The 15,852-nt window shown below is 37.3% G+C and overlaps 1 protein-coding gene across 1 annotated transcript; it reads left to right on the top strand.

The window, feature by feature from the left end:
• The first annotated feature begins 1,882 nt into the window (after positions 1-1,882).
• Positions 1,883-15,091, top strand: LOC125271681 (GTPase IMAP family member 8-like). The gene is made up of 2 exons (XM_048195826.1): positions 1,883-2,012; positions 13,465-15,091. The coding sequence occupies exons 1-2, from the start codon at positions 1,970-1,972 to the stop codon at positions 14,307-14,309; spliced, it is 888 nt and encodes a 295-aa protein (XP_048051783.1). The 5' UTR covers positions 1,883-1,969; the 3' UTR covers positions 14,310-15,091.
• The last annotated feature ends 761 nt before the right edge of the window (positions 15,092-15,852 follow it).

The following is a 15,852-nucleotide window of genomic DNA, read 5'->3' as shown; positions in this document are numbered from 1 at the left end:
GTGGCATTTCTGGCAAAACTTCTCTGCCACTGCTGTAAATCCTGGAGCCACCCAGGAAGTACTGATCAAATCATTCATAGCCAATTTTGAGGCATGATCTACCCCATGAGCCCAATTTGCAAAGTTTGGATATAGCTGTTTAGGCAGAAATGGCTTACCTGTTTCGGTATCTCTTCAGACACCTTCATCATCTTTTACACCCCTCTCTGACCAAATTTTCAACTCACGGTCAGTACCCAGTTTCTGAACCTCGCTTAATGATGGTGGTAGCTGGGTGCTATCGGTAGCAAGGGATGTAAAACCTATAAATTCAGTTGGCACGCATCCCGTCAGTGCGGTGTTTTTTGCTATGGAATCGGCAAAATTATTACCTTTTGATACTTCGTCAGAACTTTTCATATGAGCCGCGCATTTACAAATAGCGATTTCTTTTGGCAACAATAAATTCTCCAATAACTTATCAATCAATTTTGAATGTGCCATGGGTTTTCCATTAGCAGTAAGGAAACCTCGGCTCTTCCATACTGCTCCATGGTCACCCTTACGAAAAACTAGTATACTTCAAGTTCATTTGATCAAGTATACTAAAGTAATGTTCAAGTATATATTTTAAGTATACTTTATGTAGTAAGTATAATATCAATGTACTAGTAGTAAACTTGTAAGTGTACTATTTTAATACCGCTTGGGACTAAATTGGCCCAATTGAAGTATACGTTTAATTGTACTCTAAGTGTAACAGTAGTAAACTTTAACTAGTTCACAGCTACGTTTCTCATTTGTACTGCATCTGTACTAAAAGTGAACTTATACTAGTATACTAGTAGTTTACTATTTTAATACTAGTAGTAGCTACATTTTTAGTATCCGAAAGTACACTTTGAAATATACTCTCAGTAAACTGCTAGTTTAGTGCAAGTATACTTTTAAGTTTTCTTTAAGTGAACATGACATCACACTTATAGTTTACTTTTTATATATTATTTTTGCACTTTAAGCATACTTCTATGTTCCTACACAGCAAAAAATGCAGTGTTAAATTAACTCTCCTGGGAGTACATATGAGACCATACTCAAGAGTGTTAAAGTGTTAAAATAAGAGTGTTAAATGAACACTGAAGTGGTGTTAAAGTTAATGAGTTAATTAAGTGATTAACAGTGATGATTGACCATTATTGAAGACACCTGATGATAACAAGCAGAATCACCAAAGGAGAAAATCACAATTTTTAAGCCACCATCGTGGAGATGAGTGTTTGTTTTAGTTGGGCTCTTGTCCCTTGACTTTTAAAATAAATTTATGTTTGGGCTGTTTTAACTGAGTTATAACATCCAGACAAACAAATGGAAAAAAATGGTCAGGTGGTGTTGGTTATGTTTTCACATAATCATTATTTGACCTGAACTCATTTAGAGCCCAATCTCTGAGTTAGATTTACATTATTGATTACAGCAGCACTGTGATTCTACAGCACAAGATCAGCTTTATCAATATAATCTGAAGGATTTCACAAACAGTTGTTCTGAACAAAAAAAAAAAAAAATTTTTTTTTTTTTTTTTTGGCACACACAGACATCATATTTTTTGCTCAGAACAACTGTTTGTGAAATCCTTCAGATTATATTGATAAAGCGGATCTTGTGCTGCTGTAATCAATAACGTAAGTCTAACTCGTAACTAATAACGTAAGTTTTTTTGCACTAGAATATTTTACTTTAATTTTAAGTTTTTTGTCTGGCTGCCATATGACAGTCATTGACCTTTTTTTTTTTTTTTTTTTTTTTTTTTTAATGATTTATTTTTTACAGTAGGAAAAATCCAAGTGAAAGTAGCCTACATAAGCATAAGCACAGCCCACTATGTCATTGTCCACTCCTAAAACAAGTTTGTTTCCTTCTCAGACTTGAGAGAGAGAGAGAGGGAGAGACGGAGAGATAAGCTTATTTTGGCTACAGCAGAAGACAGAGCATGGAAGGCATATTTACTGGAAAATTTGCAAGTGGGCAGTCAGGTCAGTTAAAATGTTATATATACCCCGATTAAAATTAAATGGCAAAACGAAAATTAGAGTGTTTTATGCAAGGAATAAATACCGACACAAACCTTTCATTATTTTCAATAACTTATCCTAAATTATCCCGCTTACCCCAGCCACATGAACTCAATCTTTCAGTTTTCGTTTTAAGACATTTGCAGGTTTTCGTCTTTAAAACTATTTTGTATGTAGAAATACTTCCGTGTTGGACGTTCACACTCCTTCAACTGCGCTGTTTCTCTACTGTTTCTTACTGACAGATTTGCGTTCGTGTCTCGTGTCATTTGTTTTAATAAAATTCGTGTCATGTTTAAAATTTTAAACTTTAAACAGCACATGGGCCGTATTCACAAAACATTTTATCTTACCACTAAGCCAAGGGGCCTCATTTATAAAATGTTGCGTAGAAACAGTCGTGCTGACGTGTGATTCATAGTGTGTACGCCTCTCTTTCAGATGTGAGATCTATAAAATAAACTTGCACGCAGCTCTCCGCCTTGTAAACGACACCTCATGTCATTTATGAAAGATTACCAGTCATCGTCCAAATGCTTTCATCGAGCTGCAAGACTAGCTAAGAGATTTTTTTTTATTTATTGTATTATTATTATTATTACTACTACTGCTACTATTAATATTATTTCGTACTTTTGCTATTTCGAGGCATTATGATTAGGATACTTGTGATTATCTGAGTGACAAGTCTCCCTGGAGATGGATGGGAGTGTCCCCAGCTGGTTGATTACATTAAAATCCTAAATTAAAAGATTAAAAATTAATCCCTCAGTACACTGACTTAACCTGCTGTGAAGAGAGAACTGATGATGATGCAACGGTTTTCGGATCATCAGTACACAACCGAGAACCGCTTCTTTCGGACATGTCCGATTTGAGAACCGGTGAGCTGATGATACTGCGCATGCGTGCAATTTTTCAAGAGAATGAAAAGCACGTTAGTTAAGTTTTGTTGAACATCGGACAGTGTGATAATATAAAACACACTGGAAATATGTTTATGACTTAATTCAAAATACAAAACGTTTATTGTGCTTTTCCAAATACACCAGAGCAGATTAATAGCATAAAATACTGTACATAATACTGTAAACTACATGCCAACATGAACATAATATTTTGTACACAGATCAAACTAATGTTCAGAAATAGTTCTACAAATTTATTTTTCTAAAATAATGTTATTTAAAAAGCAATATAGTGAAAGTTGTGCAGTTGTGCTTTCAAGTTAAGTTTTTTTAAAGATTGGAAACATTTATTTGTTTCATAAATAATCCATGGACAGCTTATTTAATTTCTAAACAAGGTGATATAAAGATAAAAAAAAAAAAATATGACGTAGCCTATAAAAAAGCAATAAAACATGACGTAATCAAACTACAGCGAGAGCAAACAAGCGACTCCTTTTGAATCGCTCTCGCGGTTCTCGAATCTCAATCTCGTTCTCGAGTAGAATCGGTTGCAACGGTTTTCAGATCATCAGTACACAACCGAGAACCGCTTCTTTCGGACGTGTCCGATTTGAGAACCGGCGAACTGATGATACTGCGCATGCGTGATTCAGCGTGTGATCTGAAGCTACCGAACAGTAACATCACAGCACCGGTTAACTAGGACAACTGATGCTATGAGAGGACTCGAATGAGGGGCCAATCTGGCGAAACGTAAGTTTATTAAATTACAAATAAATCGTAATGTAAGAGGATCATGGTTTCTGCTCTGATGAAGACTAATTTATTCACTTTATAACTGTAAAACTTTGTTTGCCCATCACTGCCTGTATATGTCATGTGTTTGGATGCTTTAGATGCAAAACTAAATTGTAAGAAACGCTTCAGATTATAATGTTTTAGTTGACTGATGTTATGATTACTGACTTTATATATTTGAATGTGTTAATTTTTTCATCCCGGTGTTACAATATATTCGGTTCCTGAAATATTCTGTTCCACTGGGTGGCGCTTACGCGAATATTCATGATATCCTCCTATTGTGGGCGCGTCCTCGAAACAAGGCGCAAGCGAATGGAACTGAAAATATTAGTACACGCTCCTCAAATCGCATCGGTTTAATGGATTATTTCGAAAAGGTAAATTCCTTTGGAATATAAATCTTTGGAGCTTTGTTTTGATGACAGTCTTCATGCCAGCAGCTACTTAAATAATGTTATTTTTGTTTAAAATATTATAATTATGATAAGAAAATTATAGTTTAGTTTAGTTTTATTTAAAGTTTGACAAGGCAGGATATTGCAGCACAAAACCCTGAAATGTGTCAAACATAACACATACTCAAACAACTTTATGTACCTGATTTAAAACAATTTCAAAAGCAGTCAAATAAAAAAATTCTGATAATAATCATATAATTTATTCTATGAGGTAATGCAGCACAAATGCACAGAAAAAATAGACAGCTACTTTACAAGATGACGTTATACTTGTTATTATCACCAATGTCATATGGTTTTGTTTTGCTTTTGTGATGTTTCCACATTACATTCATCATCTTGTAAAGTCACTGTTTGTTTCAGGCTGGATGTGAGAGCTGAAGTCTTGGATAGCTCTGGCAGCATGTGATCTGGACATGCATGAAGGCTATTCCCGAGTGCCAAGGCCCTGTTTTAATATTTACCTCAGAACCTCACATTTAGCATTGCTTCTTTTCACACATTGTTTTGAATTTTTTAATGTCTTTTCAATTTTAGTTACATTCATAGAGTAATTACTTCTGTACTTGTTATAACATTTAATGTATTTAATATTTATATAGGCTACAACTGAATTTGTTGTTTTAAAAAAATTAAACTAAGAAAAGATGAAAACATTTTCAGGATAATATTTTAAAGATAACTTTGTACAATCCAAATAAGCTTTACAGATATTTAGAAAAGGTTTTAGCAATGTTTGTCATGTTTTTCAATTATTTCACATGCACCTATAGGTCAATCAAGGTAATCAGTTACAAAAACTTAGGACACTAAAGAAACCTTTCTACTGACTCTGAAAAACACCAGAATAAAGATGCCCAGGGTCTCTGATCACCTGTGCGAACGTGCCTTAGTCCTGCTGCAGGAGGTATGAGGAATGTAGATGTGAACAGAGCAATAAACTGCAATGTTCCTAAAATGTGTAAAGGAGTCAAAACAGCGGCGGGAATCCCTCCATCACACACACACACATGAAGATGCCTGAGACGGTGCTACAGGGAGACAGAAGGACAGCTGATTGTCCTTCCAGTGCCAAACCACATGTAACCATAAGTCCCACCAGACATGTTTGAGAATGTGAAATGCCTTGATGGAAGAGTGGAGTAACATCTCACAGCAAGAGCTGCAAATCTGGTGCTGTCCATGAGGATGAGATGCTCTGTAAAGCAGCTGGTGCCACATCAGACTTTCAGATACTCTGTTGATCAAACGCCTATGAAATTTGTTCAGTTTATGTCTCAGTTGTTGAATCTTTTTGTTTGTACAAATATTTACATGTTAAGAAATGTGCTGGAAAAACAGTTGAAAGTGAAAAACTCAACACACACAAAAAAATGATGTTGCTTTGCAACAAAAATATGTGACAAATAACATCAAGTGTGCATTTACTTGTTGGACTATAATGATAATTTGTCATGATATCCAGTAAAATATGAGAAAACAGGAAATATTTGTAGTTTGGTGTTGATAAAAGGTAGCCTATGTAAGTCTTACTGTGGTGATAAACACTGAAATATCAAAATAATCAAGAAATAAAGGATGACAGAATAATCACACCAGGCTATAGCTTTTTATTAGGTCACAGATACATTTGTAGAGGTTTGTTTCAAGTTGTCAATTACAACAAAGGAAGCAAAATAATCAAACTATTCAAAAACTTTTTAAAGCCTCACAAATAAAAAAGCTAAACAGAAAACACATCGTTGTAAAACAAGGTTATTCGCTCATGTTTGCTATGATGTATCATTACGTTAACTGTTTATCTGAATGCCTGTCCTGTACTCAATCAGGCAAAATAGTTCTGACGATTTATATCACACAAACTATGCATTGCTTTGAACATGTGAATTGTTGCTTAACGCTGAATATGTTATTACCTTTTCGAAATAATCCATTAAACCGATGCGATTTGAGGAGCGTGTACTAATATTTTCAGTTCCATTCACTTGCGCGTTGTCTCAGGGACACGCCCACAATAGAAGGATATCATGAATATTCGCGTAAGCGCCACCCAGTGGAACATAATATTTCAGGAACCGAATATATTGTAACACCGGCCCGCGATAGACGACGTCATCGCGGATGACGTCATTACGTCGGAGCGTAAAAGAACCGGTGAACCGGTTTTTTCAACCGGTTTATTGAATCGAACTGTCCGAAAGAAACGGTTCGCGGAAAAGAACCGAACTTCCCATCACTAGAGAAAAAGGCCTTTAAAGATATTTACTGTAATTGAAATCTGTAGATGCAAATAGATAAAGTGCTATAAAATATACACTAAAATATACACTTAAAAGTGTATTTTGGATGTTTTCTTTCCACCTGTCTGAAAAAAAAACACTATGAAAATCCAAAAAGCGCAAAATCTCAAAATTGAAAGGTGAGAGATAGAGAGAAATAGAAATCTTGCCCAGGGTGCCAAAAAGGCTAGAAATGGCCCTGGCTATGGATTATTCAAAGCACTTGCTAACTATGCCCACAGTGATTGGCTGATGCGGGAGGGGTCTCTCTCAGTTATTTAGGCCTAATCATAAAAATATTGTAGAATGACGTATCATGTTGCCATATTCAAATAAAGGTTTAAAATAAAAATGTTGTCATATTTAAATAAAGATTTTAAAATGTACTTAAAAAATGCAAGGAAAATACAGAATTAAAGAGTATTATTTTACAATAAATTACTAGTCAAAAAATGTGCTGTGAAATCAATGCATACATGGGCATTTTCTTAAAAATTACCATAATTTACATGATAAAGTTGTCTTTAACGATGATGCCACTGTAATAAATGGATTCTTTACCACTGCAATTGTTTTGAAGTCACTGTAATTGTGATTACTGTGTAATTGTTCCATTAGCTTGGAATCTTGGACCTTGTACATTCATATTCAAATTATATGAGCAATATCACACAAGTAGCCGTGCGATATGGCTGTATATCAGCACGCTGTGATTCGTAATCACAGCGTGCTGATATACAGCCATATCGCACGGCTACGAGTGTGATATTGCGTTTATACAACAGTTCGACGGCACGAGTGTGTAAATAAATAAGAACAACAACGGAGTGTCTTTAAAACCGTCTTTTGTGCAGCACTACTTCCTTCCGCCACGGATTCAAATCTCAAGTTGACAGTTGGACCAAGCCTCCGTTACTAATTCTAAAACGTCACTTCAGAACTAGTAACGAAGGAACGTTTCAAAACTCAAGTTGTCAGTTGAACCAAGCCTCCGTTACTAACTCTAAAACGTCACTTTAGAACTAGTAACGAAGGAACGTTGAGTCCCTTCATTGAAACACATTGAATTTTGTACAGTATTAGAGAGAGCGAGAGAGAGAGAGAGTAGGCTATTACCTGTGTCTGGTATATTGCATTACATTCATTCTTCAAGTCGATGTCTATATATTATATCCTTTATACAAGTCCGTTTGAATGTCCGCTGAGGAAAGTGATCTTTGTATTTGTCCTTTTCCGTAACATCCATTACACCACGGCGCTAAAACAACTTCCTTTTGCAAAAGTTCCTTTCAATTTAAAAGTCTCTTGTGCTTCACTGACTCATTCTCCTGTAAAGTGTTGCCGCCATCTAATGACGTATTAATGTAATGTTCACTCAATCCATATTACTTAATGGACATATTTATATAAAATCATATTTATTAACAATAATATTTAGAACAACAAATAAGCACAACTGTACAGTTCAGTCAAACATAAAGCACTAGTAAAAAATTAGGTCACCATTTACGCTGGTATGTGGGTTTTACAAATATTTAACGAATGAAAAGGATTTTAAAGAGCTTGTGACAAAACCTCCTAACTCCATTGGATCCTCAAACTGTCAATCAAGCCTCACTAATCTGCCTCACCTCCTGAATAAAGTGCGCACGCAGTTTGGACATCTCCTCTGTGCAATGCAAAGGTAAATAAAGATCTGATGTTTGAAAAAAAATTGTAAAGCGTTTTCTTTACTCAAAAAAAACATATGTTTATAAAGTTTAATGTTTTACGTATTTGAAGAGCGGAGAAGAGTCTGATATGTCCCGTCTAGTTGTAACCAATGTGCTATATAAGGATGTAACGTAACGTTTATTATTATCAAATTTAATATAGCACAATTCGACTTGCTCTGGAACAAATAATAGATTAATAAGACCAAAGATTGCCCGTTCTATGTAGTCAAATTGAATTATGTCTCATGTTTAACCACTATAAGAGCCAGCGGCAAATCCCTGAGGCACTGGCCGAGATTAAGCTGTTGTCGGCGGTTACAGAAGCACTGAACGGCCGCTGACGCACTCGAGCTCGCATCTCCGAAAACGTCAAAACAAATTGTAAAATAGGCGCTGTTATTAAATATGAGTCACATATTTCAGGTCTAAACAACTACATTCTCGCCTAAAAAACTATTAAAACTACAGTTCGTGGTACAAGAAGTAGTATTTGTAAAAATTACGGTTGATTTGATCGGCCGCCATGACGGTCACTTCAAGCGGAGTGATACAAACGGTGAAAAGGCAGTAGGAGTGCTGTTATCACTGAAATATCGCATGGCTATCAGCCAATCAGATTCGAGAACCAGACAGAACTGTTGTATAAATATATATATATATATATAGTCACCTCAACAGTTTTATATGGGAGTACTCTGGATTTGGGAGGCCTCAATCCCTCAATCCCCTTGGACAGCATGACAAATAGGCTTATTTTGCTCTAATTAACCTATTAGATAATTTGTGAATGTGAACTCGTGATATAAAACTGCCACAGGTAATCGGACATTATTTCATTTATTTATTTATTTTATTTTTATTTATTTTTTGAGGTGTTTTTTACTTTTTATTATGACAGGACAGTGAGTGGAAGAGAGAAAGGGGGCGGGATGATCCACGAGCCAGAACTCAAACTCAGGTCACCCGAGCTTCCCACAAGTCTATTAGCGCCAGTGATAGGTCAAGACATCATTTTTAACTTGACCACAGTGTTTTATTCTCCATTCAGTACATTTTGCCTGTACATAAATGAACCATTATATTGTGTAATTGCAGATTAAAATCTATAAATCAAAATATTTATTGCATTTAGAAGAAAAGGTTCAGCACCTCTATCGCTGGTGTACAGTGTCTTTGGGCAGATTGCTGAGGCAGATTGCAGGCACTAAGACCAAAACGGCCATTTTAGGATTGTTTGTGGTGTGGTCTTGGTGACTTAGGAGTCCTCTTGACTACTCCTAATGTTTCACAGATTTAGGAGCTAGTTTTAGTGCTAAATGCTTTGTGAAGAATTTAGGAGTCCTAAAATTAGGACTGACACACCCATTATTTTTAAGAGTTTCTCCTAAATCGGCAAGTTAGGAGCTACTTTTAGCCAAACTTTATTAACTTAGACTACATTTCAATTAAATTATATATCAGGATTAGAATAAAGCTATGTCATAACTCTGTTAATTAAATATGGAGAGTATTTGTGACATCACCATATAATAATAAATTAATTTTAGGGTCTGTGCTGTGTGATACAAAGAACAGCATATTCATAATTATACATTATACTGTAATAATTTCTAATCATAATAATAATAATATGATTTTGTATAGTTTGTATTTATATTTTAAATATATAATTTATGTTTTAAAGAAATATTACCTACAGGGAAGGAAATAAAGTTGAATGCATTCACATTGCAATTGCAACTGTGTAATTACTGTTATGAGATTAAAGCTGCAGACCGTAAGTTTTGCCTTTTTGTCGCCATCTCTGTTTGAAACCTGCAATTGCAGTTATTTGCAGAATTATTATCTTTACATGGGTTGTGCATCGACACAGCTCCTCAATATTTTGAGGAGAATTTGTGGCTGTCAATCACCGCACTGACGGATACATCAGAATCATAGATTGTGGTCTTGGAAGTAGACCAAAATAAGAATTTAACTGGAAAATGTCATCTGAACCAGTAAGTAACAAACCTAAGAAAAAAAAAAAAAAAGTATTACAATAAATCGCGCTGCCAATGGTGATTAAATATAACAATTGCTTACTGGACCAGGCCCAGGAGGAGGCCATACCCCTGGTGGAATGGGCTCTCCCTCTAATGGGGCAATGACGGCCCACAGATGCATAAACTAATGCAATTGCATCCACTATCCAGTGGGATAATCTCTGCTTTGTGACCGGTTGCCCTTTAGTGTGGTACCCAAAGCACACACAAAGCTGTTCTGATTGTCAGAACAGCGCTCGACATATACTCTTAAAGCCCAGACCGGGCAGAGTAAGTGCATTCCTTGCTCATCCCTGTAACAGGAAGATCAGAAAGGGTAAAGTCCTGTGTTCTGAACAAAGTAGAGAACACCTTAGGCCATGTCTCGTTTTGAAGACAACTTTGCAGTCGTTTGGCCCAAACTCAAGGCAGGATGCGCTCACCGAGAGTGCCTGCAAGTCACCCACTCGCTTGACTGATGCTATAGCCAACAGAAGGACTGTCCCAAGCGAAAAGGGGCCTGTACCATCTCTCGGAATCACAACCTTTGCCCTCCCAAAGACACTCTAAATCGTTTGACCCCATCTGGGAGTGGAGTCTCTACTCCCCTGGAGACATGCCTCCCTGGGCAGAGAGTTCAGATTGTGCTGTGCCCATAAGAGGAGGCATCTCACTAGTCTGTAGAGGCCTCAACCTGAGTCAGCCTTACTGGTTTATGGAGGAAACCACTGACATTTTGTCTGAATGGATCAAGACATGGTGTCCTTTCAGATCTGGAAGATTTGAGGGCCAGAAAAACTGCAAGAATTTCTAGGCTGTTGATGTGCCACTGCCTCTCCAGGGTGAATGATGCCGCAAACTGCTGAATTGTCAGAGTGTGTTCTGGTGTGAGCCAGGAGCATAGACCTGTGACTATTGAACTCGTCCTCAGACTGGGCCAAAATGAGCCAGTCATCGGGATAATTCAGAATGCACACTCCCTTCTGTCTCAGAGTGGAGAGGGCTGCATCCACGATAAACCTACAAGAGGATTTGCTTCAGTGTCAACATCTTGAAGGGCCATTTCTTCATGGCGCGGTTCAGATGTCTCAGGTTGGCTATTCCCCTGTTGATCCCCTGGGTGGTCATCTTTGTGGCATGCAGGGCCAGGTCTGTTGCACTGCACAGATCTCTAATGCCTGGTTCAGACTACACGATTTTAGCCCGAATCTAGCATGATCCATTTGACGTAAAGTGTCGTAGGGATTCGTAAACGACAATGGACGTCGGGACGCAAGAATTAATCGTTAAATCTCGTATAGTGTGTCATAGTATACGACAACCGAAACCACGTCTGCGATAGTTCACGACGTCACGGCAGAAAGACTAGCATGTTGAATTTTTTTGCGGTCATTCACGACGGGTTCCGTCACATGGGTGACGCTGACCAATCGGAGCACAGACGCTTTTTGTACACAACTTTCAAACATGGCGAAACGCAAGAGAGATGATGGTGCGGCTAGGTGGAATTGCGAAATGGAGGAAAAGTTCATGGAGCTGTGGCAACAGTACTCCTGCCTGTACGATGTCTCATCGAGGGACTACCACGACAGATTAAAGAAAGAAAAATGTTGGTGAACGATAGCGGAAGCCCTTCAGCAACCCAGTGAGTACTGAAATTAGCTGTAACTTAAGCTAGCAAATCATTCATTATTCTTCTTCGCTATTGAGAAAAGTGTGTGTGTGAGAGTAGTGTGAGTGAGTGAGTGAGTGTGTGTGAGTGTTTGTGTATGAGAGAGAGTGTGTGTTTGTGAGTGAGAGTAGTGTGGGTGTGTGTGTGTGTGTGAGAGAGAGAGAGAGAGAGAGAGAGAGGAACGTGTCCATGTTCGGGTTTTCTTTCTTTTTTTGCGCTTTTCTGAACATAAGACAGCCAGTACAACACGCGCCGCTTCAGTCATTGTTTACGCTCTTGTTTCTGACACGCGTCGTGACAACAAGCGACGATTGGTCACGTAGCAACGTGTAGTCTGACATGTTTCAAGTCCAGGACACGACAAGATTTTTGGAGTCAAAATAGCGTAATCTGACACAGTGACTATCGTAACAGACAAAAAAAAAATCGTGTAGTCTGAACCAGGCATAAAAGCGGTGGGGTCCGGGCAAGACTCATCCATGGACTGGAGGAGCTTGGCCTGAAAGACCTGTAGGACCACCATGGTTTGGAGAGCATAACCCACTTGTCCAGCCACGGAATAGGCCCAACTTGCTAGGGCCGAGGTGGTCCTGCAGGGCTTGAAAAGGAAAAGAATCTTTAGTTTTCTATCCCAGGGCGGTTGGTGGGCAGAGATGTGTGGCCACGACTTCCTATAGGAGGGAGCTTTTCGTACCCATTCTCGCCAACACTTATGGAGGTAAAGGCAGTGGAAGATGAATAGTGAACATGAGCCAAGTAGGAGACGCACCCCATCTCGGTTAGCTTTCCACTGGTAGGATTTTGTAGAAATTTGCTTGACATTTGCTCTTTTTTGCTTGATAGATAGGAACAGCCCGCTTATATAGATGGGTAGCCCCGCCCATTTTGGTGGGCTGAAGGGCCATAGGTTTGTGCAGTTGCACATACGCAATTCAATCAGGCTTCTACAGAGCCCCTAAGAGAACAATTCATAAGAGGACAAAATTCAAAGCTTTTATGTTCTTTCACAAAACTTTCGCATTCCCCCGAGAAACTTTGCGTTCTCTCATAAAACTTTGCATTCTCTCGCAAAACTTGTGAGTTCTGACAAACACCTCCTGTTTAATCCTGCTGGCAGTGGTTCAGACAGCCCTGTACATTTAAAATGGAGTGGTATAGAGTTTTATTTTGAACTTGATGACTGAATCATCGTAAAAGCTTTGTAAAATATTTTTACACCAACATGTCACTTTAGGGGCTCTGTATGCTCCAGCATTCCCGGTAGAAAGGAGTTTCCCCATAGCATCAGCTAAAGATTGACGCAATGCGAGTGAACCATATTGATGAGGGAACCCAATCTTACTAAAAAGTTCTGAATGTTTCTGAATGTTTGCTCCAGATCAAAACCAAGACTAAATTTTGTGTTTTGATTTCAGAATACTTTCTCTTTTTTTAAACAACTCATTTTCAAGATTTGATCATGAGAATGGACTTATATAAATGCTGAGCAGTGTTCATTTACCATTGGGGATTTTGCTTTGATCCATCTGTCTGTCTGTTCAACTTATTTACAGTGTCAGATGTGAATATTATGCTGTTGGGCTCAACTGGATCTGGAAAGAGCGCATCAGGAAACACCATCCTGAGCAGAGCTACAAATCCATTTGAAGATGATTTTTCTCCTGAGGCTGTGACCAAAATCTGTCAATCAGCACAAACAGAAGTGGATGGACAAACAATCAATGTGATTGACACTGTAGGACTCTCTGATACATCAGTGAAGATTAAAGATGCTCAAACTCAAATAGAGCAGATGTTTACACTTCATAGTGTTGATGTGTTTCTGCTGGTGATCAAACTGGGTGAGACTTTCACAAAGAATGACAGTAAAGTTGTGAAATGGATCTGGGATAATTTTGGATCAAAGGCCCAAAAACACACATTAGTGCTCTTTACTCATGGAGATCAGTTACATGGGACAGTAGAGAGATATCTGAATAAATGTGAAACACTGCGGTCAGTTGTTGATCAGTGTTCAGGAGGTTTTCATGTTTTCAACAACAAAAAAGAAGATCGATTTCAAGTCTCAGAGCTTCTGAAATACATCAACAAACTGAGGATGCAGAACAGATACTGGAGATACACTGAGCAAGACTATAAGAAGACTCAGGATGAACTACTTCACAGAAAATGTGTTATTGGAGCAGCAGTAGCAGGAGCAGGAGCAGGAGGAGGAGTATTAGGAGGAATAGTAGCAGCAGTAGGAGCAGCAGGAGCAGCAATAGCAGCTAAGATGGGAGCAGCTGCATTAACTGCTGAACAAGCAGCAATATTAGGAGCAGCAGGAGGTGCAGCTCTAGCAGCAGTAGCAGTAGTGGGTGCTGGAGTGTATTTATTGTCAAGAAAATATACCCATTGATAAAAATGATATAGATGACATTTAACATCTAAATCAGCGGCATAATTGATGATCTGTATCATGTTTTTCAAACATGAGTATTTTGGACCTTTGTTTTTACATCGGGGTCCAAGCACGAATGGATGATAAATGATCCAAATGAAATATATCTTATGATGTGCTTTTTATAGCAAGGCCATTTTGAAACTTCACTGAAAGATCATATACAAGGTGTATGTGTGGTGTCAAATTCAACATTGAAATTAAGATGAATTGCATGTCATTGGATGTCACTGGACATTTTCAAATGAATATAAACATATTTGCAGCTCAAAACTTATTTTTAATTTAAAATGGTGCATTTAAAACTGTTAAGCTTAAATTCTAATGTGAAATGTGTAGAATTGAAATTAAAACCAAGTTTAATGAAGTAATCATTTAATATTTTTGTAGATTTATTTTTGTAGAAATTATGATATAGCAATAATCACTGTTTTCTCCAGAGCTGCTGTATTGATAAATAAACTAAATTAATAGCTAATAATTTTTACAACAGAAATGAATCAACACTGAACTTACTTAAGCTGGACAATGACACTATTTTCTTCTAGCTTCTGTACAACTGAAACAAACTTTGTTGCATTATTATCACTGTAAAGCTGCTTTAAAACAGTCTGTATTGTAAAAAGCCTTTATAAATAAAGGTGACTTAACTACAAACAGTCAAAATTGAAAAATCCTTGGGATGCAGACAGAGGTATAAAGTCCAGGGGTCAGAAAGTAAAAGTCCTGCCATATTTTTTATTCCACCCACTGAAGCGGTGTTAAAGTTAATGAGATAATTAAGTGATAACAAGCAGAATCACAATTTTTCCCTGCGTTCCATTTGGAAGGGCTCATCCCTATGCCCTATCCCTTCAAAGGGTCTACCCTCCGGAGTGAGAGCTTCGAAGGGATGAAGGGTGTAGGGGTCAAAAAAAACCCTCTAGATTTGAGTTCACTCTGTGTGAACTCAAATCTAGCACTTTATATATATATATATATATATATATATATATATATATATATATATATAGCTGCCATGCCATGTCAGCCACAACGAGCACAAGCACTCAGATTGTACATTGAAACAACTAGTTCTAGCACCTGAATGCACACTAAATAATTAATCTTGTGCTCAAGAGTTCAAGCTCAAGAAAGATGTGTTGTACCCACCCCACCCTCGTTAGCCAGGAATCGTTTAGATACATCTTGATTTATATGCAGATCTGTGTTTAATCGTTTATTTTTCATACATTATCAATGATAAATTCATCATTTCTAAATTAATTATTATATTATTTACTAGCCAGTTATTTAGGAGTTTGTCAGTGGTTCATAAGATCATTTAGGAAGTGTAAGTAAATGATTAATAAACAATTTAAACATACATTTATAAATCTGATTATTTAGACATATAGTAATAGTTACTCAGTATGTTAATAAATGCTTTATTAACATATATTCCTATTGTAATTCATGATTAATTCAGGTAATTATAAAACATTTAGTAGTTGTCAGTAAA

This window comes from Megalobrama amblycephala, linkage group LG7 (genome assembly GCF_018812025.1).
Source record: "Megalobrama amblycephala isolate DHTTF-2021 linkage group LG7, ASM1881202v1, whole genome shotgun sequence".
Lineage (NCBI taxonomy): Eukaryota > Metazoa > Chordata > Actinopteri > Cypriniformes > Xenocyprididae > Megalobrama > Megalobrama amblycephala.
Note: the sequence above shows the minus strand (reverse complement) of the source record. Positions and strands in the feature narration are given on the sequence as shown.

What these genes read in the sequence shown, in the direction of transcription:
- LOC125271681 (XM_048195826.1), top strand. Translation starts at nt 1,970, where the DNA reads ATGGAAGGCATATTTACTGGAAAATTTGCAAGTGGGCAGTCAG. An exon ending in ATTTGCAAGTGGGCAGTCAG is followed by an intron (nt 2,013 to 13,464) that starts GTCAGTTAAAAT and finishes ACTTATTTACAG; the next exon opens with TGTCAGATGTGAATATTATG.